The 27,274-nt window shown below is 40.3% G+C and overlaps 2 protein-coding genes across 3 annotated transcripts; one reads left to right on the plus strand and one right to left on the minus strand.

Annotated features, from left to right (window-relative positions):
• Positions 1 to 3,497: 3,497 nt before the first annotated feature.
• LOC121790536 (acyltransferase-like protein At1g54570, chloroplastic) lies at positions 3,498 to 8,962 on the plus strand. 2 transcript variants are annotated; one of them, XM_042188729.1, is made up of 13 exons: positions 3,498 to 4,129; positions 4,222 to 4,273; positions 4,540 to 4,595; positions 4,738 to 4,896; positions 5,005 to 5,109; positions 6,125 to 6,231; positions 6,509 to 6,630; positions 6,942 to 7,050; positions 7,248 to 7,378; positions 7,525 to 7,894; positions 8,057 to 8,170; positions 8,254 to 8,345; positions 8,412 to 8,962. In XM_042188729.1, the coding sequence occupies exons 1-13, from the start codon at positions 3,778 to 3,780 to the stop codon at positions 8,710 to 8,712; spliced, it is 2,070 nt and encodes a 689-aa protein (XP_042044663.1). In that variant the 5' UTR covers positions 3,498 to 3,777; the 3' UTR covers positions 8,713 to 8,962. The 2 variants fall into 2 exon arrangements, with proteins under 2 accessions (XP_042044663.1, XP_042044664.1); XM_042188730.1 differs by lacking the exons at positions 6,509 to 6,630; positions 6,942 to 7,050.
• On the minus strand, positions 8,921 to 11,623 carry LOC121790537 (protein IQ-DOMAIN 25-like). The gene is made up of 4 exons (XM_042188731.1): positions 11,273 to 11,623; positions 10,360 to 10,539; positions 9,916 to 9,993; positions 8,921 to 9,848 (listed from the first exon to the last, which is right to left on the minus strand). The coding sequence occupies exons 1-4, from the start codon at positions 11,549 to 11,551 to the stop codon at positions 9,108 to 9,110; spliced, it is 1,278 nt and encodes a 425-aa protein (XP_042044665.1). The 5' UTR covers positions 11,552 to 11,623; the 3' UTR covers positions 8,921 to 9,107.
• Positions 11,624 to 27,274: the final 15,651 nt, after the last annotated feature.

Consider the following 27,274-nt stretch of genomic DNA (forward strand, 5'->3'; position numbering starts at 1 on the left):
TGGCGAGACGTCTCGCGCTGCGTCTCGGCGTGACGGGCGTTCCGGCGGGATGGTGATGGGACGGGACCCTGTAACGCGTCCCGCCACCGTTTCGTCACGGAGGAATGAAATTCGGGCCACCCGCGTAACGTGTTGCGGGTGGCCTAAGTAGTTAAATTTTTAAATTAATTTTTTTATTATGTATATTATCTTTCTTTTTTGTATTTTTACTTGTTTTCTTTCTTATTTTTGTTCCCTATTGCTTTTATTTATTTTTATATATAATTTTTTTATTTTACTTTTCATGTTATATTTTTTAAGAAATTTTAGCATATGGAGTATCGTACAATAATTTTATAATCAGAATACAATATAATTAGTATAATATGAAATTATAATTAAATCATTATAACACATTCCACCATCACATGTCGTGCTGCTTGGATAGGAAGTGGAAAGAATGAAAGTTGAACAATGGATCTTTAGCTATCAACATGACTCACATACGGACTGGCAGCTCGTCCTACCCAACGTCTGCTATTGGAGCCGGCGAGCAGGTGACGGGCATCCCAGGCGGATGAGAGGTTGCCCGTCGGACTAGCGGCTCGTCCTACCTGACGTCCTATTGCGCGGACAAGAGGTAGGACATCCCATTTTTTTTATTTTTAATTTTTTTTACTTTTTTATTTATACTCAATATTTACAACTCATTGCACTTCATTTTTTGTATATTTTATAATCACCAACAATTAAAATGATTTAATTGTATTTTTCAATTGATTTTATTAGCTAGGGCGTCGGCTAGTCCTAGTGTTTGTCCACTATTATGCAGTGGGTGTCCTAGTGATGTGGTAATGCAGTGGGATGTCTTAGGGATGTGGCAGAAGATATTTTTGGGATGTCCTAGTGGTAGTCCGTTGGGATATCCACACTATTGTGGATGCTTAATGTGTGTGAGTTGACCAAGCAGTAATGAAGTTAATAATGCTTGAGACCAAAGGTCTCAGGTTCGAGTCTTCCGTGGCGCGTCCTTTTAAATGTAACAAGTGTGTGCTAATTTGCAATAATAATGAATCTCAATCATTTATTTATATTATAAAATCGGTCTTAGTTCTGTTATAAGAGCATCCACAACGGTGGTGGGAGTGAAGGCCGCCGTCCGTGCCAGCGGCGAGGACGAGGACCGCCGGCGCTGCTCGATGCATCGAGCAGCGCCGTGCCAGCGAGCAGGCGACGTGGCGGCTTATGATTGCCGTTGCCTTTGAATTATTATTATTTTTATTTTAAAAATCGTTTTTAAATTATATAAAATGATTAAAAAAAAATTTCCAAATCCCAAAAATATGGCCATTTTTTCCCGTTTTTTCTGAATTTTTTTGAGTTTTTTTATATTTTTTTCCCCCAAAATCATCTATAAATACACACATTCATCATCCATTTATCAAATCAATTCATCTCCCATTCATCTCTCATTCTTAAAATTCTCATACAAACTATCAACACATTCATCCCTCATTCAAAACCTCAAATGGATTTCACCCATATTATGGCGGAAGCGGAACGCGAAGAACAAGAATACTACGAACAACATCGTGCCACTTACGAAGTATATGTCGCGGCGAATACCCCCGCTCCTCCTCCTCAACGAACCAGATCAAATCGGCGCTACATCCATCGTGAACGGGAGGGAGCCCACGAAAGGCTCGTTGCCGACTACTTTGCCCACCAGCCGCGGTTTCCGGCAGATTACTCCAGGCGCCGTTTTCGCATGTCAAAGCGCTTGTTCATGCGAATTGTCAACACATTGTCCGCACGTGTTGAATTCTTCCAAACAGGTCCAGATGCAGCTGGCCGGCAAAGTATCACGCCGTTGCAGAAGTGTACGTGTGCCATCCGACAACTCGCTACTGGGTAAACGGCCGACATCTTCGACGAGTATTTGCATATCGGTGAGTCCACTGGAATCCTTTGTCTAAAGAATTTTTGCGAGGGCGTTCGTTCAGCTTTCGGGGATGAATTCCTTCGGGCACCCAGCACCGATGATTGCCAACGGTTGCTGCGTCTTCCCGAATCAGTCCATGGCTTCCCCGGAATGCTTGGCAGCATTGACTGCATGCATTGGAGGTGGAAGAATTGTCCGAATGCTTGGAGGGGGCAACACTTAAGCGGTCACAAAGGCGGCGGCCCAACACTTATCCTTGAGGCGGTCGCCGACTACCGCCTATGGATTCGGCATGCATATTTCGGCGTTGCCGGAGCCAACAACGACTTGAACGTGCTCTATTCTTCACCACTCTTCAATGATGTGATGAATGGTGTAGCACCGGCGATCGACTTCACCATCAACGGAAATACATACCACATGGGTTACTATCTCGCCGATGGTATCTACCCAAGGTGGTCGACGTTCGTGAAGACGCTCCACAACTCGCACGACCCGAGGCGGGTTCTTTTTGCGCAGCGTCAAGAGTCCGCGCGGAAAGACGTTGAAAGAGCCTTCGGGGTCCTTCAAGCCCGATTTAACATTGTGAAGGCCCCGACTCGGCTGTGGTACGCGAATAATATCGCCGACATCATGTTCACGTGTATTATCTTACACAACATGATTATAGCCGACGAAGGACCAAGGGCGGCTAGCTTCTACGACGAGGATGAAGCCGGAAGCTCAACAGCGAGGTCTCCCCCACGCCGAGGTGAGCATACGACGGTTGGCCAGAGGATCGAGACAAGACACACAATGCGCGATACCCGAACCTACATTCAGCTACAAGAAGACCTAATCAAACACATGTGGGCGAAATTCGGCAACGAGTAGTGGTTTTTTTAATCTTTAGTATTTTAATTATGTAATTTTTAATTTTTAGGATTTTAATTATGTCGTTTTTTATTTTATTTGTCATTTGTAATATTATTTATGTTTTTTTAATGAATTTTAGTATTATGGAAATGTTTATGTTTAATTGAATATTAAATTAATTGTGCTCGTCCTTGCGGAAGAGCACAGTTGTGGGTGTTGTGCTCTTGCCAGAGAGCAGGCATGAATAGTACCGCCCGGGCCCACAACCGTGCCGCTGGCAAGAGCACGGTTGTGGATGCTCTAAAGGCTCTAATTTCAGCCTATTTATGTTATCGATTGAAATAACAATAAGTATTTATTTATTGTGATATATTAAATCCTCCATAAAATCGAAAATAAAGATAAAGAATAGAAAATACAATACAATATACAAATTAAAAATACATTTTGGTATATACAGCATTACCTATATACCAATAATGCGTGAAATAAATTCCTTTATTTCATGGAAATAAATGGACTATTGTTCTGAAATAAGAATTGAAAATGTTTGTTTCCTTAAATACCATGAAGACTGTATAGTAGTAGTCCATATGTTAAATAAAAATTCAATAAAAAATAAATTTATACAAATAATGCGTAATGCGTGTATCCATAATTTGGATGAAGTAAATCCACTTTCTCATTCCACAATTCGGCCGTTCCATTTTCAGCAGTCTAAAACGGTGCTTTCCATTTATCGCATATAATCGGCTACCAATCTTTCCATGTCGGTTTCAATCTCATCAATGGAAATAGCCGCGACTGTCCATGTCCATGTGCAATCTCACTCTACTGGTTTTATCTTGCTTGTTTATTTTCACACGAAACTCCCGCAACATTTCGTGTCTTTCTTGCTTCTTCTCATTTCCCTTTTCTCTTCCTCTTTTCTACTCCTATCTAAAACCATGGAAGGCCACTTCATTTTCCCATAGTTTTTCGGAATTTGCAGCTTCCCTTTCATGGCTTCAACTATGAATAGTTTTTCGCTGTCACCGCCTCATTTTGCTTCTAACTTGGAGAGAATTGCTCAATCTAGATATTCAATTAGGTGTTTATCTGTGAAAGTTAATGGTGCAGTGAAGGAGGAGAGGGGGAAGGTTGATTTGGCCAGTGTGATTGAGGGGAAGGGGAGCGAGAAGGAGGTAAAGTTGGAAGCTTTGTGGGATGATGGATATGGGACTGAAACTGTGCAAGATTACCTTGATTATGCCGGAGATATAATCAAGCCGGACGGTGGGCCGGTGCGGTGGTTCACCCCAATCTCTTGTGAGCCCCATTTGAGAGGCTCACCTCTGTTACTTTTCTTGCCTGGTAAAATCATTGATTCTTGATTGCTGTTTCATTAATTTCTGATATATTTCTCCTTAAAAAGAATATATTTTGAAGTTCGACTTTTGATGCAGGAATAGATGGTCTCGGACTCGGCCTTATCCTGCACCACAAATCCCTTGGAAAGTAAGTATTTTAGTAAGAGTTTTTGTGTTATTCAAATGCATAATTGCTATGCTTTTTGTGTCGGGAGATAGTGTATAGAGTTCATTTGACGTTCAATTTTCATGATCCTTAACATTGAAGAATTGGTGTTAGTAATTTATATGCATCTATTCCAAGCAACAGAGTCTATCTTGATTGGAAATCGGAATATAAAAGCATATGTGGTAGCAGTATGTATCTTGTTCCTTTAGTTTGTTCATTATAATGGTTTTTTTCCTTGGTCTCAGGGTCTTTGATGTTCGGTGTATGCATATCCCAGTGCAAGATCGAACCCCATTTGCAGGTATCTGTGTTTATGAGAGCGTATTCAAAGTTAAACAATGTATTATTCTTCGATTTATTGCTCTGTCATGCTTCCCGTGACCTGAAAATTTTCTTGGTTTCATATGAGTAACACAAAACTCTTATAATCGTAAATTTTCTAGAGTTGGTAGTGTGGGTTGAAGAAACTTTGAGAGCCGAGCACTCTTCATGTCCTAATAAGCCCATCTATCTGGTGGGAGATTCCTTCGGTGGATGCTTGGCTCTTGCAGTTGCAGCACGGAATCCTGATATTGACCTTGTAGTGATACTAGCTAATCCAGGTCTGTTTCAGAAACTCGTTAGTGACTTATTCAAAAAATTTCAGATACACCGGTTGACAACTGTGGCTGGCAGATAGGGAAGTTTAACTGATTATTCGTTTTTTTCAGCCACTTCATTTGGAAGGGCTCAGCTGCAGCCTTTTCTACCTTTGTTGGAAGCATTGCCTAATGAACTTCATAGTTCTTTTCCTTATTTTTTAAGCTTTGTTATGGGTATGTACTCAATACTCTTCGATATCTTATTCTACTGTTTTAAGTAGTCAATTTATCTGACGTTATGCCATTGCCATCTAAACATTAGCTATCTGGATTTCTGTGAGGATTCCATGTGATTTAGGTGTTCTAATAGCACATCTGTAGACATATTTCTAACAATTTTCTCTACGGATTTGTTAATAATAAGTTTGCTGTTATTTCTAGAAATATTCCATGTGTCTCATTTAGGCCATGTTTGGTTGACGGGAAAGTAAAGTTGACAAGGAAAATGAATCCTGGGAATATGATTCTTAATAACTTTACTTTCCTATGTTTGGAAAATGTCAAGATTTTAAATTTTATACTATTGATTTAAACACCTAACTAAAAATATACTCCTACTTATTACTATTTTTATTTATAAAAATGAATAATAATATAAAAATTTTAATAAATTATTAATTACAAATGATAATAATTATATTTATTATTAGTTTAAATATGGATTATCCATCATAATATATAATAATATAGTTGTAATTATAGTTACATGGAGTATTATAATCATAAATGATTATAATAATAAATATGATTATTATAATTATAATTATAATATTTACGGATAATATAATTGAATAAATTTTATAATTTGAAATTTCACTACGACTTCATTGATTAATTATTAATTTATAAAATAATAATTATTAATTATTATTACATAATTTATATTATATAGTTATATTTTAATTATTTAATAAATTATTAATTATTATTATGATAATTACAAATATATATAAATATTATAATAATATAGTTATAATTAGGATAATTTTAAATATAGTTATTTATTATACCGAAATTAAGTATGATTTATAATTTTATATCATTTAAATACATTGTAATAATAATAATAATAATAATAATACATTGATAATACACCTCTGATTACCATCTTGTGAACAAGATTTTATCTGGAAACATATATTTTGTTCAAACTGTCTTGATTGTAAACTGTCTACCATTCCGAAACCAGGTGATCCAGTAAAGATGGCCGCGGTGAATATTGATACAGCGGGCCCTCCTAACCAATATTTTGAACAGTTAGCTAACAACCTTCTTGCTATGCTGCCACGTCTTTCTGTAAGAACATTGGTTCCTTTTGCTTGATCATATCTGCACTTAGTTTTCAAAAGTTACTTCTAAGAAAGGAGATTGTGATTTGGTAGCTTTTTGTAACCTGCCAATAAAAGAGTGGCAGGAGAAATAAATGAAGCAAAAACGATGCTCAATGGAACTTTTTGCATCACATGTAATTGCATCAGCCACTTTACAGGGCAACACACCCACACATATATATGTACATGTCTACAGGCTTCTTGATAAATTACTAGCTACTTTTTCAATAAAATATGGATAGGGCTTGGCTGATATCATACCAAAAGAAACCCTGCTTTGGAGACTGAAGCAGTTGAAAACGGGTGCTGCTTATGCTAATTCTCGTCTTCATGCCGTTAAAGCTGAAGTACTTGTTCTTGCTAGGTTTCTTCTCAATCTTTCTCTATTGTTCAATATTATAAATTGTACAGAAAAAGGATAAAACCAATCTTCTTCTTCTTCTTTGGGAGGCAAGAAACAATAATCATCTAGGAAATTTTCTCAATAATTTACCATATGCATCTGTTCTAGACTTTTACATCCTAAAGCTTAACTAATTGTTCAATTGTGTTCTTTATATTGTTAAGATTTGTCCACATTATATTTGATGTGACTTGTTCTTGTCACACACTCACAGTGGGATACAGCGGCTATAATTTAAATTTGTAATATTAATGGTGGATCATGCATCTCAGTGGCAAGGATGGCATGCTTCCCAGTAGAGATGAAGCTTGGAGGCTCTTAAAATCACTGAAAAATTGCAATATAAGATACTTCAAAGACAATGGGCATACCATATTATTGGTAGGTGGGGATATTATTATGGTTTCTCCAGAGATGTATAAGAATGTTTCCTTGCATTAAAGGACTTTTCCTTGTTGGTTTTTGTTTCTGAAATGCCTCTTGCGAAGATTGAAGTATGCAAATCTATATTCATAAGATTAATGTTTCGAGCTGCCTACTTCTCACATATTGAACATATCAAGTTTTATTTTTTACAGGAGGATGGTATTAATCTATTGACCATTATCAAAGCTACTAACATGTACCGTCGGTCCAGAAACCATGATTATGTGATGGATTTCTTACCTCCTAGTAAATCCGAGTTCAAGCTAGCAATCGAGGGAAATGGGTAAATTACCAACAATTCTTTATCCTTGTATATTTCATTCTTACGCTAAGAACATAACTGAGAAGATTCAGTCATGTGAGTATGTCAAATTCTATTATATATGAATTTTTCCTAAGGAAATTGACTGTAATCGAATACAAATACAGACTCCTTCAGAATTTTGGAGGTCCAGTGTTCTTGTCTACTATGAAAGATGGGAAGATCGTGAGAGGCCTAGATGGAGTTCCCGAGGAAGGTCCAGTCTTGTTAGTTGGTTATCACATGCTTATGGGTTTAGAACTCTCCCCATTAGTCCAACAATTTCTGCACGAGAAGAAGATCTTGGTTCGTGGTATAGCACATCCAACTTTATTTTCAGATGTTATTGAAAGTGAAAATAAGGAGTTTCCGTTTTACGACTATACAAAATTATTCGGCGCACTACCTGTCAGCGCAAGCAATCTCTTCAAGCTGTTTAAAACAAAATCTCATGTGTTGTTGTACCCTGGTGGCGCTCGAGAGGCTCTCCACAAGAGGGTTAGTATGCATCTGTTTCGTATTTCTTCATCTCATGAAACTAGCTAAGAAGATGATCAGAAAGATGTTTGTATCAATCTCAAGATATTAGTGTTCAATGTGTAAAACTAGGATGATTACAAATTAATTATTTGAACTTGATGGGAAGTTTTTGTTGATCAGGGTGAAGAGTATAAATTATTCTGGCCAGATCAGCCGGAATTTGTGAGGATGGCTGCAAGATTTGAAGCCACTATCGTACCTTTTGGAGTTATCGGAGAGGATGACCTAGCTCAGGTATTGTTTTAACTATATTCGTGATAAGAAATATTATTTGTAAACAGGCTTGTGTATAACCATTTGCGTTTTCTTATTGGCAGTTAGTCCTGGACTATAATGACATGATGAAAATCCCATATTTGGGTGATCTAATAAGAAGCGAAAACGAAAAGGCACAAGAATTTAATTTCAGGTATAGCCACCTTACACTCAGCTTGCTGTTGTAACATTTGCTTAGAGTCGAACGCCATCTCTGCAGGGCTGGGGTGAGTGGTGAGGTTGCGAATCAGGATCTGTATGTTCCCGGAATCGTACCAAAGATTCCTGGGCGGCTGTACTACCTATTTGGGAAGCCGATTCAAATGAAGGGGAGGAAGGAGACGTTGAAGGACAGAGAAAAAGCGCGAGAGCTCTATCTGTCAATCAAGTCTGAAGTAGAGGCAAGCATGTCGTACCTGCTCAAGAAGAGAGAGCAGGATCCGTACAGGAATATCATTGATAGAGCCATGTACCGAGCTTTTCGTGCTCCCATGGATCAGGTCCCAACTTTTGAACCATAGATGACTGACTGGTTCCAAGGTAACTTCTGATTTTGCTCAAAGTTTGATCGTATTGTTCGTGGTGTCGACCTGGATCGTAGTTGACGAATTCCATATGGTACATTTGCAATTATTGAAATATTTGGGATGAAATACAAATTTGTTAGTATAATGTAGGGAACTAGTATGTAAATATAAACTTTATCTGAAATGTATCCAACACCTTCAATTCATGCCAATGCTAATAAATACTGATTACCAAAGCTCTAAATAGTTACTTGACATTTTTACTGTTACAATTGATACTAAACGAAACAACACAACACAACAAACCCATTCATAGCTAGAATACTCTCTACCTGGCTACATTAGCAATTAGTTAAAAGTTTCAAGGAAAATATGTGCCAAGTTTTAGCTCAAAATCTCTGCCAGTTACCACCACCACTGCTGAAACCATCGAAGTCGCCTCTAACAGGCATCCCGGACCTATCTAGGCGTCCGGATCCAGGGTAAGCCTTGCTGGTGAAGTTGGCGTGCAACGTAGATACTCTCTGAGCAGGCCTTGAATCGCCATACCCGTGAACCGAATACCTCTTGGTAGAGCTCGATCTCTCATAGTTAGGTCTCTGCCTCGGAGCACTGAGCGATCTCACCTTAGCTTTTGATGATTCTGTGTAGGACATGTAGTTTGGATGATCAGAGTAACCGCTCAGGCAGCTTCTCGTACCATCACTCTTGGTAGGGGTAAAGGGGCATCCTCTTTTGGACCTCGATGATGCTGAATAGAATGCCGGGCTGTTGTCAGCAGTGCAGAAGGCACTCTCGTCTGGGTCCTCCTCTGCAAACTTGAAGGGGCTCAGGGACTGAACTTCGCCTGATGACATGCTCCGTACTGACTGTCGGGCTGTGGAGTCCTTGGATGTGGTGTAGCTCGGACAGTTCTGATCGGAGCCTAGGCTAAGATGAGACGAGTAGAAGAGGGTCCTACGCTTGGAAGTGACATGATGTAGATTACCGGTGTCCACTTCAAGAATCTTGTCGCTTCTATCATCGCCTTGCTCCCACAACCTTCTGCTGTCCATCAACAACACACGGCTAGCATGTGGGTTCTCAGGATCGTGGTGGTGGGGAGTTCCGCTTGACCTCGAACCATTCCTCTGCATTTTCATTAGTAGGCATATGGTTAGAGATAGTTAGCAAACCAAACCACAACAATCAACAAACCTTTAGCATCATAGTTTGGTCATGCTTCACGCTCCTAGACCGAGTAGCATGCTCGAATTTCTCAGGTGTTACCGGCCCCTACAAAGCAACCATTTATTATTCGAACATATGCAAACTAACTCATAGTTGCTCGAGCCCCCAACCTACTAGCCCAGGGGCTAACGTCTTTTATTGAGGCTCAACTTATGCACAACGCCGTAGCATGGAACAATGAAAACAAATTTATTTGACCCCAACTAGTTTGTACAAATATGTAATAGTATAGTTAAATATAGATGGGGTAGCTAATTGTTTATGAGCATTATTTTGAAGGGTAAATATGATAGAGGGAAAGGAATGGTCCCCCCTTCTAATTAGGTAATGTTTATGTCATAGTACTACTATCTACTACCAACCAATTCAGGTTTTGAATCAATGGGAGGGAAAATGGAATAACTTTCTCACCGGATAATTGAAGTGAGAGGATTCCGACATCAGAGCCCGAACAGCCCGAGCTCGCACTTGTGCTCGGACAAGCGCCTGCAACCGGTGCATAGCATACGCAGTTTGCCGCCTCACGAGGTGACCCCTCACCAGCGCTTGCAGCTTCACCAACGCCTTGAGCGCCCGTAGAGCTCTTCTCGACTGCACATGAAATTTTGTAATTAAGCAACTGAATCATGAAAAATTTTAAAATTTGGTGGCCCTCAAGTCTATATATTTTTTTTCACTTTTGACAATATATAGGATGGTGACATGTTAGTAATAAAGTAATACAGCTTTATATCCAAACATGTACCAAACCTAGATCTAAATTGTCATTTAATACATGTTCCTAATTTCTGTCTGTAACATTTACTAGAAGAATCAAGAAACGTAGTAGTACAGTACAGTACAGTACAGAAATTAGGATGTTGCAAAAGTGAAGCAGCCCAGAAATTAGATGAGTAAACTAAAATGCAAGTCAAAGAAGTAGTACTATCACATTACATAGTGTGAAATCTTGACCAGAAGGAGAGATAGTGTGACAAATAAAGTTTTAGTGATTATTACTCCTATTGTAAAAATCTAGCACCGACCACGTACACAAATCCCATTAATGCATCACGTTATTTAAATAATCAATAAATAATGTTTCACAAAATTCTTTTTTCTTTTTTGGAATGAGGCCAGTCGCCGTCCACAGAGATTCAACTCAGCCTTTGAAGTTTGACGTCACAATAATTCTTCAAGTAGAAGAATCATAGATACAAAATCTATCAAAAAAATATTCAGTACTAGTACTCCCGCAATCCCAACTAAGTTGAGTTTTTTTTTTTTTTTGGAAAGAATAAGAAGAAATTAGCTAATCTGAGTAGATTGATTTGATTTGACAAACCAGATAGGCGCGGAAGTGAGACTGAATCGCGACGGCAGCCCACTCCTCGCGGCGCGCTGCGGAGATATTCCTGCCGCTGGTAGTGAGCTGGACAACCGCGGCGGCAGCGTGAGCGGCGGCGACAGCCACTGCGATGGCGTGCTTGCTGGCCTCAGCGTCTTGGTCGGGGACGTTCTTGTGGCGGGCGGCGAAGTTCCATTTCTTAGGCGGGTGGCGGTGGGTGGAGTCGGAGGGCTTCAGGCCGAGGAGGCCTCTGAACCATTTGGCGGCCTTGCCCATGTGATGTTATGTGATATTGTGATGTGAGGAAGAAGAGAGAGAAACAAACAGTCGAAAATGGTGGGGAGTCAACTCCAGAGTCACCCTTTTTCTTGTGAGACAGTTGCGGGATTTTATAAACTGTAAGAGCGTCTCTCCAGTCTTACTGGACGTCAAATAGCCCTCACATAGCCTTCACAGCCACATCATCAGCACTATAATTCTCCTGCCATATCAGCTGGACATCAAATAGCCCTCACATAGCCTTCACACTACCTATCCACATCACTAATAACAATTATATAATTTAATTTACAATCGTATCAACATACGAAATTTAATTTACGAGACAAATACGGAAAATTCGAATAATAATATTAAAACTTAAAAAGTACATTAATTTTTTAAAAAAATACAATAATTTAAAAAAAAGTATAAAAATTAAAAAGTACATTAATTTAAAAAAGTAAAATAAAATCACTCCTCGCCGCCGTCCTCGTCTCCGTCGTCGCCCAGCGCTTCTTCACCGTCATCGCCGCCGCCTCCATCGCCACCTACGCCGCGGCTATTCCCGCCGGTCTCCCTCCTCATCGCCTCCAATTCTTCACGCTGGCTCTGGAGCAATACACGAAGAAAATCCTTCACCTCGGGGTCCACCGCCGCTTGGAAGTCGGCTAAGGTCTTCACCATTTGAGCGCGCGTTTGTTGGCGCGCGAAGAATTTGAGCTCCTCGGTAGACCTGCCGAGGGGGGATGTCGAATGGACCCCCTGGGAACTCGGGGTGCCCCCCCTCGCAACCTGTTGCGCCCGCTTTTGGCCAACTGGGCGAGGTCGGCGACCGAACGAACGAGGAGTCGGGACCTCCTGGGCCGTCTCGGGGAGGTCTGTCGAACCACCGTTGCTGCCGCTATAATCTCCGGTATAGTTCAGTTTCTGCCATTTCGGCCAGCCAACGTCGACGCCTGCCCGAAATTTCTCCGACTCGTTGAGCACAACGTAGCAGTTCCAGTAGGTGAACTCATAGTACTTCTTCTGCGGATCGGGGTAGGCTCTCTCCGCAATCCTCCTGCAGTCTTCCTCTGTTTGGCCACCGGTGCACGGTCTCCCTTCAGGGCAAAATGCCCTGTAGGCTGCGGCTATCTTGGCCCACAAGTTGACGATCCTCTGGTTGTTCGAAACGAGAGGATCGTCGCAGACACTCACCCACGCCTTGGCAACCGCAACGTTCTCCGCATCCGTCCACTTCCTCCGGCCCCGGATTTCGGCCTCCGGCTGCGACGACTCGCCGACCTTCTTGGACTTGCCCTTCTTCTTACCCCGCCCTACTCCCTGGCTTTGAATGAGAGTTTCCAGAACCTCGTTCATATAAAAACCCAAGTCCGCTAAGGAGAAGGTCTCCGTATACTGTGCATCCGTTGGGGTCGATGTGTGTGAAGAACCGGTGGAAAAATCAAAAGTCGGCCGATAGGCGTTGTCCCCCGTGCGTCCCCTGCGCCGGGGGAATCATTTGCTGCGCCGGTGGCTGCATCCCGGGTGCCCACCCCGGCATTATCTGCTGCCACGGGTACATGTTGTAGTACCCGGTCATCGGAGGCCAACCATGATATGAGGGTACTCGTATCGGTTCCGGTAGCGCGAAGTCACCGGAGAAGGGTTAGGTTCGTTCGCGGGATCCTCCCGTCGAGCAGCCTAGGGTTCTCGGTCAATTAGGGTTTGACGAGATGAACTTGCGGAAAATAAAGTACAATAAAAGATAATGTAACGATAAATGATAAACTGAATTGATATTTCTTGAATTCATCAAAATGACTAACAATGTCCACTATTTATAATAGTGGATACTAACTTAATGAGCAAGATAAAAGATATGAAAAAGATATGCAAATCCATAATTAACTAACTAAATAATAATAATAATAATAATCGTATCAACTCCCCCACGGTTGAAATCCACCTTGTCCTCAAGGTGGGCACCATGAAGCAACGATGAGTGTCGAGGAATCCTCCTGGGTCAAACATATACCGAATAGTTGAGCGTCTCCCTGTATCAATGCGTCCACGAATGCTCAAGCATAGAGTGTCATTTTGCGGAGGAATCAACTTCTTCATATCCTCAATAGAACCATCTTCGTCCTCTTTCAACAAAAAAGAATCAATCTTGTTGCGCAACATTGTAAAATCCAACCTGTTATGCTCCACCACAAGTATAGGTTCTCGGCAAGTAAAAACAACATTACATGGATCATCTATGCCATCTTTACTACCATAAATTGGTCCACTAACATCAACACTAGAATGAATAACATTTTTTTCCTCTTTATCATAGTCAACGACAATTAATTCCATCGAGTCATACCCAAAATTGGAGTCGCACGACAGAGATATTGTGGATGGTGGAGGCGAGATAGCAACGACAACAGGCAACGAGCTTCTAGATGGATCGTGATGGAGATCACCTGGGGCGGCGGCGCTCATCTGTGGTAGGGGACACGATACCGGCTCCGTGTACTTGACACTGGCTGTAGGGTCTGGTGGAGGTCGTGTCGCGGCGTGTGGATCGCCCAGGCAGCGTTTGTTTGCATCCATCAGAGACGTCAGTTGCTTGACAGTAGCAGTCAAACGCTCGAGCTGTGAAGCTAAGGCAACCACTGTTAGGTTCGGTTCAGATTCCGGCGTCACTAGATCACGTGGCATGTTGAGAGGCTCCATATGGCCGACATCGTTGGTCGTTGGGAGACATTGCCAATCCGGTTGATAGGGAGGTTGCGGATATAACAATGGCGAGTCTGGATAGGAGTATCCAAATTCCACGTTCTGGCTCTGGAGGTACCAACACGATGTGGGGCTCGGCATGGGCAGTGGCGAGAGGAACGGTCTATTGAACTGGCGATGGACGTAGTCAGTGTAGGTGTATGACATGATGGCGGAAATACGGAGGATGAGCTCTCAATGAAAGCACCAGATGATACGAGGGTACTCGTATCGGTTCCGGCAGCGCGAAGTCGCCGGAGAAGGGTTAGGTTCGTTCGCGGGATCCTCCCGTCGAGCAGCCTAGGGTTCTCGGTCAATTAGGGTTTGACGAGATGAACTTGCGGAAAATAAAGTACAATAAAAGATAATGTAACGATAAATGATAAACTGAATTGATATTTCTTGAATTCATCAAAATGACTAACAATGTCCACTATTTATAATAGTGGATACTAACTCCCCCAGGAGCCGGGGAAGTATGGGACCCTACCCCAGGAGTCGGGGGCATCTGAGACCCTACACCGGGAGGCGGGGGAGTCTGAGACCTTCCCCCGGGAGTCGCTGGAGTACCTTCGTAGTTGTTCTCCATTGCTCGTTATTGATCTTGAACAGAAAGTAAGGTAGAGAGAGTACTCGTTAAAACAAATGGTGCAAATGAAAATGACGTTCAAAGCGCGTATATATAGTGCTTTCAAAAGAAAAAAAAAATAAAAAATAAAATCTGACGCCGGTTTGACGCCGATCCGGGACCCACAATGGCGCCGTGAGGATCGGCGTCGGAACCGGCGTCATCGCGCGAATCGGCATGGCCACGCCGATTTTGACGCCGATTTCGCCGACGCCGGTTCCAATGGTTCGGCGTCAGAACCGGCGTCGGCGAAAAATCGGCGTCGCGATTTTGACACCGGCATTGGAGATGCTCTAAATGATCAGGGAATCACTCCTTTTTTATTTTAATCCCACGGACCCTAATAATTCATCACCATTTGACTCAGCACGAATTTTAAGAAATGTAATAGAAAGTGGGTTGCTAAGGTTGGTTTTAAGAAATGTAATAGAAATGGACAAAGTTGATGTCATGTAAGTTCAATTTTTATATATTAATTTTATAATAAAATGTGGGTGTGAATGAGTAATTGGAACGTAGGAGGGAGTATTAATTACTAGTACTCCATTACTCTATTATCCTAAGAGTAAACGAATAATTTAATGCAGCGTTTATCAATACAATTCACACGCTTTGGATCCAAATGTCATATACTCTTGTGGATGGTGGGGTTGGCCGACCCAATAATAAGAAAGTATTTAATCCAATTTATCGTTACTTTCATAGAGCATCTCCAATAGCAAATAGCCCAGTCATAGCCCAATTACAAACTCCTCTGCCACATCATCAGCACTAAAATCTCTCCTGCCACATCATCAGGACAAGCAACTGGACAAGCAATAACCCAACCATAGCCTAGCCACATCATCAACACTAAAAATAAATAATTAACAATCACACTAAATACAGAATTCCACTTACGACACAGATACAAGAAAATACAATAATAATATTAAAATTTAAAAAAGTACATAAATTAAAAAAAAAGTCCATTAAAAAAATTACATTACAAAAAAAAACTCTAAAATCACGCACGAGCCCCCCGCCTCCGCCTCACTCCTCGCCGTCATCGTCGTCATCGCCGCTATCCGGGACCCCCAAATCTGCGGCATCTAAGCCCGCGTCAGAGCCCCCCAACTGTGCCGCGGCGGGATTCAAATCCTCTCGCATACTCACGAGCACTGCGTGGAAAAAACTCTTCTCCTCGGGGTCAGTTGCATTCTTCCATTGATCTATGATCTGGATCATCTGAGCCCGCGCTTGTTGACGCGCCAAGAAGACGAGTTTATCTGTTGAGCTGTCAACAGGGGGGATGCCGACTGGACCTCCTGGGACCTCAGGCGAGCCCGTTGCGCCCGCCTTTGACCAACCAGGCGAGTGCGGCGAGTAAACGCGGGAGGGGACGGGGTCTCCTGAGCATCTTCGGGGAGGTCGTGGGAACCGCCGCTACTGACGCCGGCGTAATCACCGATATAGTTCAGGCGTTGCTTCTTCGGCCAGCCAGCATCGACACCTGCCCGAAACTTCTCGGAGTCCATTAACACCTCGTAGCAGTTCCAGTAGGTGAAGTCCTTGTAAAGGCCGGGCTGGGGGAACTGTTTCTCTGCCAGACTCCTGCAGTCCTCGTCAGTTTGGCCGTTGGACTTCATTCGGAGGGCGTTGGTGTACAAGCCCAAAAATCGGGAGACCCCAGCCCGGATTCGGTCCCACCCCTTCCGGCACTCCTCCCCGCTGCGTGGCCTCCCCTCCGAACAAAATGCCTTGTAGGCTGCTGCTATTTTAGCCCACAAGTTGAGGATCCTCTGATTGTTCGAGGTGAGGGGGTCATCGCAAACACTGACCCACGCCTTGGACAGCGCGACGTTCTCCGCGTGACCGCGTCTGTCCACTTCCTCCGTACCTCCGGCTGCGACGACTCGCCGACCACCTTCTTTCCCTTCTTCTTATTGGGCGCGCCCCGACCCCGCCCCCACGAGAGTGTCCGGTGCCCCGAGATCTATACCCAACTCCTCTAAGGAAAAGGTCTCAATCCCCTGGAACTGCGTCTCCGCTGGGGTCGATGTGTGCGAAGAAGCAGTACCAAAATCAAAGCTGGGGCGATAGACGTCAGAGCCCCCCGGCGTCCCCTGCATCCCCGCCCCCCGGCGTCCCATGCATCCCCAGGTACCCCGGCGTCATCTGCATCCCGGGTGCCCACCCCGGCATCATCGGCATCCCGGGTTGCATCCCCGGTACCCCCTGCATCGCAGGACCCCCCGGCATCCCCTGCCATCCCGGCATACCACCCCCAGATGCCATCACGGGCATCATCTGCTGCCAAGGGTACATGTTGTTGTAGTACCCGGGCATCTGACTCCATCCACCTCCCACGGGGACCATGGGAGTTTGAGACCCGCTCGTCCCTGAAGTTGGCTCGTTGTTGAGATCCATTTCCCGTTGTTGCTATTGTACATAAATTAAGATAGAGAAAGTACTCGTTAAAACAAGTGGTGCGAATGAAAATGACTTGCAAATCGCGTATATATAGAGTCCCGAAAATAAAAAAATCAAAAATCCGCTCGCCGGTCGCTCGCCGATCGGGAGGCTGCAATAGAGGTGAGTGGATCGGCGAGCGCTCGGGAATCGGCATGCGCTGGCCGAAATTCTCGCCGATTTGGCGTTCGCCGGCTGCAATAGTTCGGCGAGCGCCAAAAATCGGCGAGCCGGTCGCTCGCCTATTATTGGAGATGCTCTTAGTCCCTACAAATATCAACTATTTCTTTTATATTCTATATCTGAAAAATATAAATTTCTAGTTTTAGAAACTTTATTCTTTTAATAAAGTATAACTCATTCTCCACTAAAAATACGTGAATTACTACTCTATTTTTCTTTCTATATCTTTCTTACTTCACTAATTATGCATTAAAACTCGTGCTGAACCAAATGTCCATACTTTTCAGGAATGGAGGGTGTATCATACTAATAACACATACACGTGGTCATTTAGAATAATGAAGTGATTTTAGATCTTAGATTGATATTGATGTGAGATTTTGGATCTATCTAATTGTGTTTAATCCAAGTAATTGTGAATGATCATATGATTGTGAGTGGCCCAAGTCTTTAGCGGCTCGTTAACTAACATCATGTGACGGATGGCCGCAACGTGGAACTCAACATGGATCGTGGCTCTTAGCCATCTAATTGAGGCGTGTTTCTTTTGTGAGACTTAAGTCTTTTGCGATAGTTTGAGTCATTCATTCACTCTCTCTATTTGTCTCTCTCACTCCGTCTATGATTAGGGTTTTCTCTCCACATTCTCTCTAGATCTCTTCGACCTTCGTCTTCGATCATCTTCCTTGAGTGTTCTATCTCTTGTGTTGGCCAGTTGAACGTCGATTTCTCTAGCAGACGTAACTTCTATGTTGCCTTGCAAAGTCCGACGCTTGTTTGAACTCTCTGGTTCGATCTGCTAAGTCTGTGGGGATCTCGACAATTATTCGTGAGTTTTGAGAGTTTCTATGTTCTCCAAGTCTTGTGGAGACAATGCAAAGAGTTGTGAACAATAGTGTGTTGAATGGGCTTCGTTGTGCGGTAATTAGTGAGACCTAGGGTTTGTGTGACTGGCACTTTGGGCGTCATTCCACGATTGCTCACCTTGTGGTTTTTGGTGAGATAGCATAGGGTTTGGTCGGTGCAGTTGCGTTGCAATTTGAGCCAACTTCTTGTTTTACTGTTTTGTCATTTTTTTCTATTCTTCTATAGAACTAGTTATATTTGTGGTTTCTGTTACTACTAATTCCTCTATTTAGTGTGCTGGTAATATTATCTGATAGCTTGGACTTGAATCGGTTGAGATTCATGTATAACTAGGGTTCAAATTGTATCTTGCACTAGTTGAATTGCGCTTTGTATCTTGGTCTGTTTTCTGAGATATTTTTTACCATCTCTCACCTATCGGCCGAAAAGAGGTCTCGGTAATAGTGAATCTGCATTGATCTAGTCCCTACAATGGTATCATAGCCCTGGTTCGAGGCTGACCTGTGTGGTCGGGGGTTCGGTCGATTGCTTGCACGCTCTCCGATGTTTCTATGTGAGCTCGACCGAGATGGAGTTGGATCCCCTGCTGTGCTCCAACCACAGCAGGGGCTGCTACACACACAAACATATATTTTATTAATAATTTTTTTTTAAAAAAAGTAATAAAATTTAATATTAAAATAATGGGGATGGGTGAGGCACATCAGCTCCTGCTGTGGTTGGAGCACAGCAGGGGATCCAACTTCAACTGAGACATGTGTGGTCTTCATTTGTGGGGAAGTTTGTTGGGATGCAAACCACATTCCGCATCGCATAATGAGTAGAGTTACAAGCAATATATATGGGCTATCCCAATTCCATTAGTACGAGGCTTTTTGGAGAGTGTTTCAAAAACAAAACCGTTAGGGTTCTGTCCAAAGCGGACAATATTTTTGTATGATGTTCAGGTATGGACTGATGAACCTTACAATTGCAATTATTAAAATAGATTATCCACGTCTATTTATTTGTGAATTTTAATTTTCTTCTATTAGGAACCGATTGAAAAAAATACTCTATAACCCTTAAGACTATCATTCAATCTACAATTTTGAAGGAAGATATATTTGCTCAACTTATATTATTTCCATGAATATAATTATTAATACTTAATAATAAGATAAATAAATTCTTCTCACGTATTTATAAAATACAAATCACAAAACAGACAAATTATATGATAAATAATTTTTTTATAAGGATTACAAAACAAATCGTCAAAAATATGATTTTCAATATACTAGTATATTATTAACATTTTCTTTTTTCTTAAACTTTGCAATTAGCCCTACAATCTACATCGATTACAGAGAGTATGAGGAGAGAAAAAATATTTATAATTCTGCTACAAATCATGCTTGAGTGACTAAATGTTGGACTAATTTAGGTTAGATGAGTCTACTGATTATCCAAACTAAAAGATTAAATGTCGAAAATCACATCATGATTCATACTAAATATCATGTGGGAATCGAAATTCCACAAAGATTGCATACCTCTCCAAAATTTTCTAAATTGTAATATAATATCGGTGGAAGGCTTTGTTCTGAATCAAAATACCCTCCATACTACAAGAGTTATTTAAATGTTTTTTTTTATTTTAGAGAACCATCATTTTAGTTTATTCATTTTCCTTCAAGCGTGTGTCGTAATGAGTAATTATTAGTCATATACTACATTCGTCAGCAAAATATTGTTCATATTTGACTAAGCGTGGATTTTAAAAATATGAAGAAAAGTGAGTGGAAAAAGTTAGTGGAATGTGAGTTCCAGATTTATATAGTATTAGTTTTATACTAATAGAATATGAGTATAATGAGTTAGTGAAAAATGAGTTCCATTTACCAAAAATGGAAAAAAAAAAGCAAAGTAGACAATATTACGCGGACGAACTGAACTGACAAAAGTGGACAATATTAAATGGATGAAGGGAGTACTTTCTTTGGGGGAATACAACAAAATTGAATGAACCAAGTTCAACCAAAGTGGTGATTCTATCTCTCATGAGTAAAGCATAAATAAATAGCTCTAGTAGCCTAGGGGTATTTTGGTCCAAAGAAAGTCTTTAACTATATACTCCTACAAATTTTTCAAATGATATTATATCAATGTCCAAGGACGTCCTCTCTTGATATTTTTTTAAGTACGGAGACTACGAATGGTATTAGTGCAATTTCTATGGACTGAGTATGTAGTTCTTTCTTTTCACCTAATCAAAATAAGACTTTAAATCATTGACAAAGAAAATAATATTAACTGCGAAATGCTGGAGTAATAAATTGTGTTCTTGCAATCATAAAAATTAAATACAGGGTGTGAACTTTCTTAAGCAATAGCGGAAAAGAATATTAATTATGGGATACTATATTTAATTCATTACATTAGTGGTAATACTATACTTCATCCGTCTCATAAGAGTATGCACTTTTAGTTAGGTACGAGTTTTAATGCACAATTGATAAAGTAAGAGAGAGATAAGTATTGTTAATGGAGAATAGATCTCATCTTTTAGAGAAAAAATAATTTTCAAAATTAGAAAATATTACTCTTGTGGGACGGACTAAAAAGGAAAGAGTGCATGCTCTTGTTGGACGGATGGGGTATGATTTTAACATTATTATACCACAAGTGATGCCTAAAAAAGACTAAAAGCATACTCTATGGTGGTGTTTTATTTCCTAGATAAAATTGTAACAAGATATGATCTATGATTAAGTGGTGAGATTATTTAGTAGGAGTGGATTGACTATGACTAATTATCACATGACTATCAATGTAGGATTAAGCATTAAATTCAATCTCATCAACCAAACATAATTCAAATTTAATCATAGGATATAATCTTGCAAATCGAAAATCTCATACACATAATGTTTGGGAGAATATCTATGAACCATAATGTTAATATAAATTGTACTCCAACAGTAGTCGTTTAGAACATTAGCAATGGGGTCGATCACAAGGGCCGAGCGATCGCGCCCCTCCATCAGCTCCCACCGGCTCCCATTGTACAGAGGGAGCCGATGGTCACTCCATTCCGCCTCCACCCCAAGGCCGATAAATCGGCCAAGCCGATCTCCCCATTTAAAAAAAAATTAATTCATCTTTTATCCACTATATATACCTTATTCCCTATCAATTCACATTCATCACTTTTCAATCTCAATCTCAATTTTACTTCTCTCTTATTTTTTTTTAATGTAGGATGTTTTATTTTATTTTATTTTTTGTTGAAATTTGCTTTTTGTTGTAATCTTTTTCCCAATATTGTTAAACAACGAAGAATTAATTTATTATGTATATTTTAATTTAAAATATTTAGACATTGATATTAAAAATAAAATAAAATAGTGATGACGTGGAAATAATATGAGCTCTGAAATAGGCTCTGGGATTAGGCATGCACACGGGTTGGAAACCGCCGGTTCCGGTTCATGAACCGGTGATTAACGGTTCATTATTCCCATGAATCGGAACCGGCCCGCCAAGGGTCCTGGCGGTTCCGGTTCAAAAAACTGCCGATTTACGGGGCGGTTCAAAACCGCTGGTTTTTGGCCTGAAATGCCGGTTCCGGGCCGGTTCGGCGGTTCGTCAATTTTTTTTTGCATTTTTTTTATTTGTTTATCTATGAAATGTGCGTAAATAAAATTCAAAAAAACACGATGAAAGTTGCAATTTTATTGAGATTACAAGTTACAACAATTACAAATCACAAAAACCTTGAGGTCTTGAAGTCTTAAACAAAAATTTAAATACAACAAGACTTCTAGTCAACAATGAAGCTAATTACAAATTACAAAAAAGACTTAGAAGTTCTGAACAATAATATTATAAGTATATATACTCTTAGTCGGCGAAGGAGATCTTTATACATAACTAAATTGAGGACACCTTTAGCAATTCAACTTTAAATGTTGAGTTTAGTCTAACAATCAACAACTATAGTAGAATTGTCAAAAGTTTCCCGGATTTAGCCTTATAGAGAAATCTATTTCATCGATTAGAGTATATACAAATACAATTATTTAATTGTATTTGCATATTTTTAAAGTAGAAACAAATGGGAAAAAAAGAAATAAAGGAAAAAGGACTTGAGCTCAACTTAAATTTAAAATTTAAGTTGAGGTGCCTACGTATCCCCAATGCTCATTGCATTAGAGAATCAAAGCCCACGTAGTTCTCATACCTTACTTACCTGTTTGGCTTGGCCGGCGGTTGACGGTTGGCCTACGATTCATCCCCGGTGAATTCTTCTTGTGATCCCTCCTGACGATCATCCCAATCATTTTCTTGTTCTCTGACGTCAGCTTTGGCCCAATCATCAAGTAACATCACGACTTTCATATTTTTCGCGGAGAGCTTACTTTTTTATTCATCCAACACACGCGAGCCAACACTAAAATCAGACTCGACGGCGACAGTGGAAGTCGGAACAGAAAAAATCTCATTGGCCATTGATGCAAGTATGGGAAAATCTTTCTCGTGTGTTCCCCACCAATCGAGGACGTCGATTTAGGCGGGAGGAGTAGGACCTTCATCACCAAAGAAAAAGAGTGAATCGAAATATAAATCTAACTCACTTACCTTACCTGAGGACCTTCCGCCGATGTTGTAGCTGTATAGGTCTGCTAATTGGGATTGCGCATCGGGGTCATCATAATCGGCTTGAAATGCGAAGCCAAAGTTATGTTGTTGAGAGGGGGAGGTCTTCTGACTTGGTGAGTACTGTTATACTTGGTTCCATATTCGGTGTAGAGAGCACGCAAGTTAAACTCGCAGGTTTGTTGGATAATTGACCGGTTCAGGAGGTTTATTTGAAATGTTTCTGAGAGGTCTACTCCGAATTCGTCACGGGTATCCGATTGCAATGCTTTAAGTGGACCAAGATCAATAGAACTCAAATTGTTATAATAAAAATCTAAAGTCTTGGAGGTACCGGCTAATTTCCATTTTGGATCCAAGACCTTTGCAATCAAAAACACCTTTGGAATCTCACTGAAATACTTAAGCCATTTCTCAATCATATAATATAAAACACACATCAATTCAAGTGAAGAGTAAGCATTTTTTATCGCAGTTTTAAAACAAAGTGATATATACATGCAATGCTCTAAAACACGAACAACAGTGCAATAATAAACACCCGATAATTCAACAGTTGCATTTTTGAAATATTTGAACAATTTAAATAAAGCCACGCTATGATCCCAACAACTATGCGAAAGATATAAATCATGAACGGGATAGGTTCTAAAAAAATCACATAAAGAATCTTTATGAGTCAAAGTAGAATTCAGACAATCATATGTCGAATTTCATCTATGAGACACATCCATAGTAAAATTAGTATATCTTACATTCTTTTGATGGCAATATTTCTTCCAAGCTTTGCCAATAGCTAGCTTTTGATGGATTAATCTAACTGCAGTTCTAATAGGACTAACATGCTTTTGCCATAATTCAAGCGCATCTTGTACACATAAATTTAAAATATGACATATGCATCTTTGATGAAAATACTTACCTCCAATAACCGGAGCACAAGCCGCAATCAAATCACTAATACTTGCAGTGTTAGCAGTTGCATTATCAAAACCAACAGAAAATATCTTATTGCATATTGAAACTCATTCAAAACTTGAATAATTAAAGAAGCAATTTTTGGTGCAGTGTGTGGTTCTCAAATTCTCTAAAACCAATAAAACGCTTGTTCAAAGTCCAACTATTGTCCACAAAGTGAACCGTAATGTCCATGTATGAATGCCGGTTAAAACAATCAGTCCATACATCTGAGCAAATGTTCACTTTGTGGCCCAAGTTAAGTAAATAACGTGATAATTTAACTTTTTTCTCTAAACATTGTCTAACGGTAGATCGTTGAACGGTCATTCGACCTACTCTTTTGATAGTTACGTTTAAACCACTTTTCATAGTAACCTCAAATTTTTTATCATCATAAACATTAAAAGGAAAATGCTTCATTGCAGCCCATCTAGTCATAACGTCAGCAAAAATTTTTTGATCATATTTAAAAAGAGGTTTACCTAACGAACCTGAGCCACCGGGTTGGAAGTTTAGTTGGGTTTGGGTAGAGGTAGTGCCACATTCTACCGGATGCTTTGTCACCAAATGACGACGGAGGGTGTCATATCCCCCACCACTCGCAAATTTGTAGACTTTATCACAATAGTTAAAATATGCATGAAACACAGATGTCTCTTCTTGAGAGTGCGGATCATGAGGACTTGGAATCACCACCGGGACCTTCTTGTAGCGTTTAACAAAAATATCAGATTTCAAAGCTTTTGTAGTGTTAGTGGGTGGAGGGGGGAGGCATCTCCTCATTTCCCCCGGTGCTAGACGGAATACGAGAATGAGATCTATCATCATTGTTGTCCGAGTCCGACGATATAGACACGTCGTACTCGTCATCTTGTTGTTGGGAACTACCACCGCCCCTCCCCCCACCTTGATGCATTTCTGCACACCTCGCCTGCAACCCTACGCCCTAGCCGGAATATGCCCATTGGGACCGTTGAACCGTCGGTTCAAACCTGCGAACCATCGGTTTTGAACCGCCGATTACGGTTCGTCATATTCCCGAACCTGAACCGGCCCGCTTGAACCGCCGAACTGCCGGTGCCGGTTCCGGTTCATGAACCGGCGGTTCCGAACCGCCAGGCCGGTTCGGTTTGTGCATGCTTATCTGGGATGAGCTCTTATTGTAGGGAGAGAGGTTCTGAAATGGGTCTGCTGACGTGGCAAGAGATAATGGAGATAGGCTTTGAGATGGTTTCGGATATAAGCCTCCATTGTGAGTGCCCTTATGTATTAGTAGCATAGAGCACTTTTGCCCGCACGGGCTTAACTCAGTTGGTTCCTGGGTGGTAGATTGTCCCTAAGCAGACATGATCGAATGCTGGCAGCCGCAGTGTGGGAGTTTCACCACTGTGGTGGCTCCTTGTGTGCTGGTTACCAGTGTAAGTTCCTCCCACCTAATGGGCCGCTGAGGTACCGTGTTTGAACCCCTCCATAGCGATGTCGGGCCGGGTTATGGGGGCGCCTGGGGTGAGCGAATCACCTTTTGTCCCTAAGCATAGAGCACTTAAATTTGGGATTAGCGTAGCATTTAATATATTCCAGTCTGAAGCCTGCAGCAACTCAGGTGGAATAATGAGGTCCAACATATACTATATTCTTTTACTGTTTTTCCTGTGTATGAAACTTAAATTTTTAAGTACTACTACTATGTTTTACTGCCTCCCTCCGTCCCACTCAAGATGTCCTTATTCATTCTTGATTGGCATGAGATTTTACAAAGTATTGTTAGATAGAATAAAGTAGAGAAGAAAAACATAGTTGAATATTTTAATGATGAGAAAGGAGAGAAGAAGTTATTTACAAATTTAGAAAATGGTCATCTTGATTGGAATGAACAAAAAATGAAAGGTGGTCATCTTTAATGAGATGAAGGGAGTATCTTTTTTGGATAACATAAAATATAATACTCCATGTTTTAATTATTTTGGACAATGTTGTTGTTTTGAAAATTTTACCTTAACATATAAACTTCACCCATGTTTTAACTGCAACATTTGATGTCATAAATTTCAGCTGTAAACTCATCTACTCCATTTTTGGGATTTTTCCCATTCCACTTAACAAATTAATGATTTTAAAGGATAGTTGTTGGTTTCTTGAAGTCGAATCAAATGTAGTTATTCATGTGTTATGGCTCTAACAATATTGTGTGAGTACTTATAACATGATATTGTATTTAGTATATTTATTTTGCAACTTAAATAGTATTTTATAAAAAAAATACATGCTATCAATTTTTTAAGAATAATTAATCAAAAAGAAAACAAAGAATTAACAAGTAAAAATGAAAAGTGGATTTTTAAATACCAAACTGAACAAGGCAAATAAAATAATTTAAAGAAATAAAGTAAACAAAAATAAAGGACCCCCAAACAAAAGAAACAATTTGCTATTTCTTCCAATTTGCAATATTGAATTGATGAGATTGGAGAGTGTATTTAATGTCTATTTTTGGAAAGATTTCAATTGAGATAAATTTTGTGAGATATACGAAATTGGTTAAATGAGACTAACTTTGTGAGATGGATGGAGTATTATTTAAGGAGGATTTATGTGTAAAACTGTAAATCATTGGTATGAATTTAAGAAAGTAGCAAATTATTTCTTACAGTCAATTTTTAGCAAAAATATACAAGTATTATGCTCGTTTGACTCATTGAGTCATTTCATAATACGGCTGATCAAACGAATAAATTTTTACCAACTTTATTATTTTGACAGAACTTTTAAAAAAATATCAAAGTTTTTGCAAAATTAACATACCTAATGATTTTGCTCTCTAAAACTAGCATTCCATGTGACGTTTATATACTAGACTGCACCCACCCATAACCAAAAGATGGGAAATATTATTATAGGTTGGCCTCGATTTAGATTTAGATTAAAAGAATTAAATAATAGATGCATGGACTTTAGGTCGACATTATAAAATATTATGGATACGGAGTAATTAAGAATAATATTATAGATTGAGATATCTCACAGGACCCCTTACTGTGCAGAGCAGGGGTTGTGTTTCAAAACACAACACTTTATGAATGAAATGCATGTATGCTTTCTTTTATTCTATTTCTTTTTCATTTTCTTTTATTCAATTGTGCGTCTTGAAATGGCACAGCCCTTCTGTGCACATGAGATCTGTTTTCCACTCTCTATTTTTTCCATCTATCTTACTCCATCCGTTCCAACTAAGTTGAGTCAAAATTTTGGGCATAAAGATTAAG

Source organism: Salvia splendens, unplaced genomic scaffold (genome assembly GCF_004379255.2).
Source record: "Salvia splendens isolate huo1 unplaced genomic scaffold, SspV2 ctg540, whole genome shotgun sequence".
In the NCBI taxonomy this organism is placed as follows: Eukaryota; Viridiplantae; Streptophyta; class Magnoliopsida; order Lamiales; family Lamiaceae; genus Salvia; species Salvia splendens.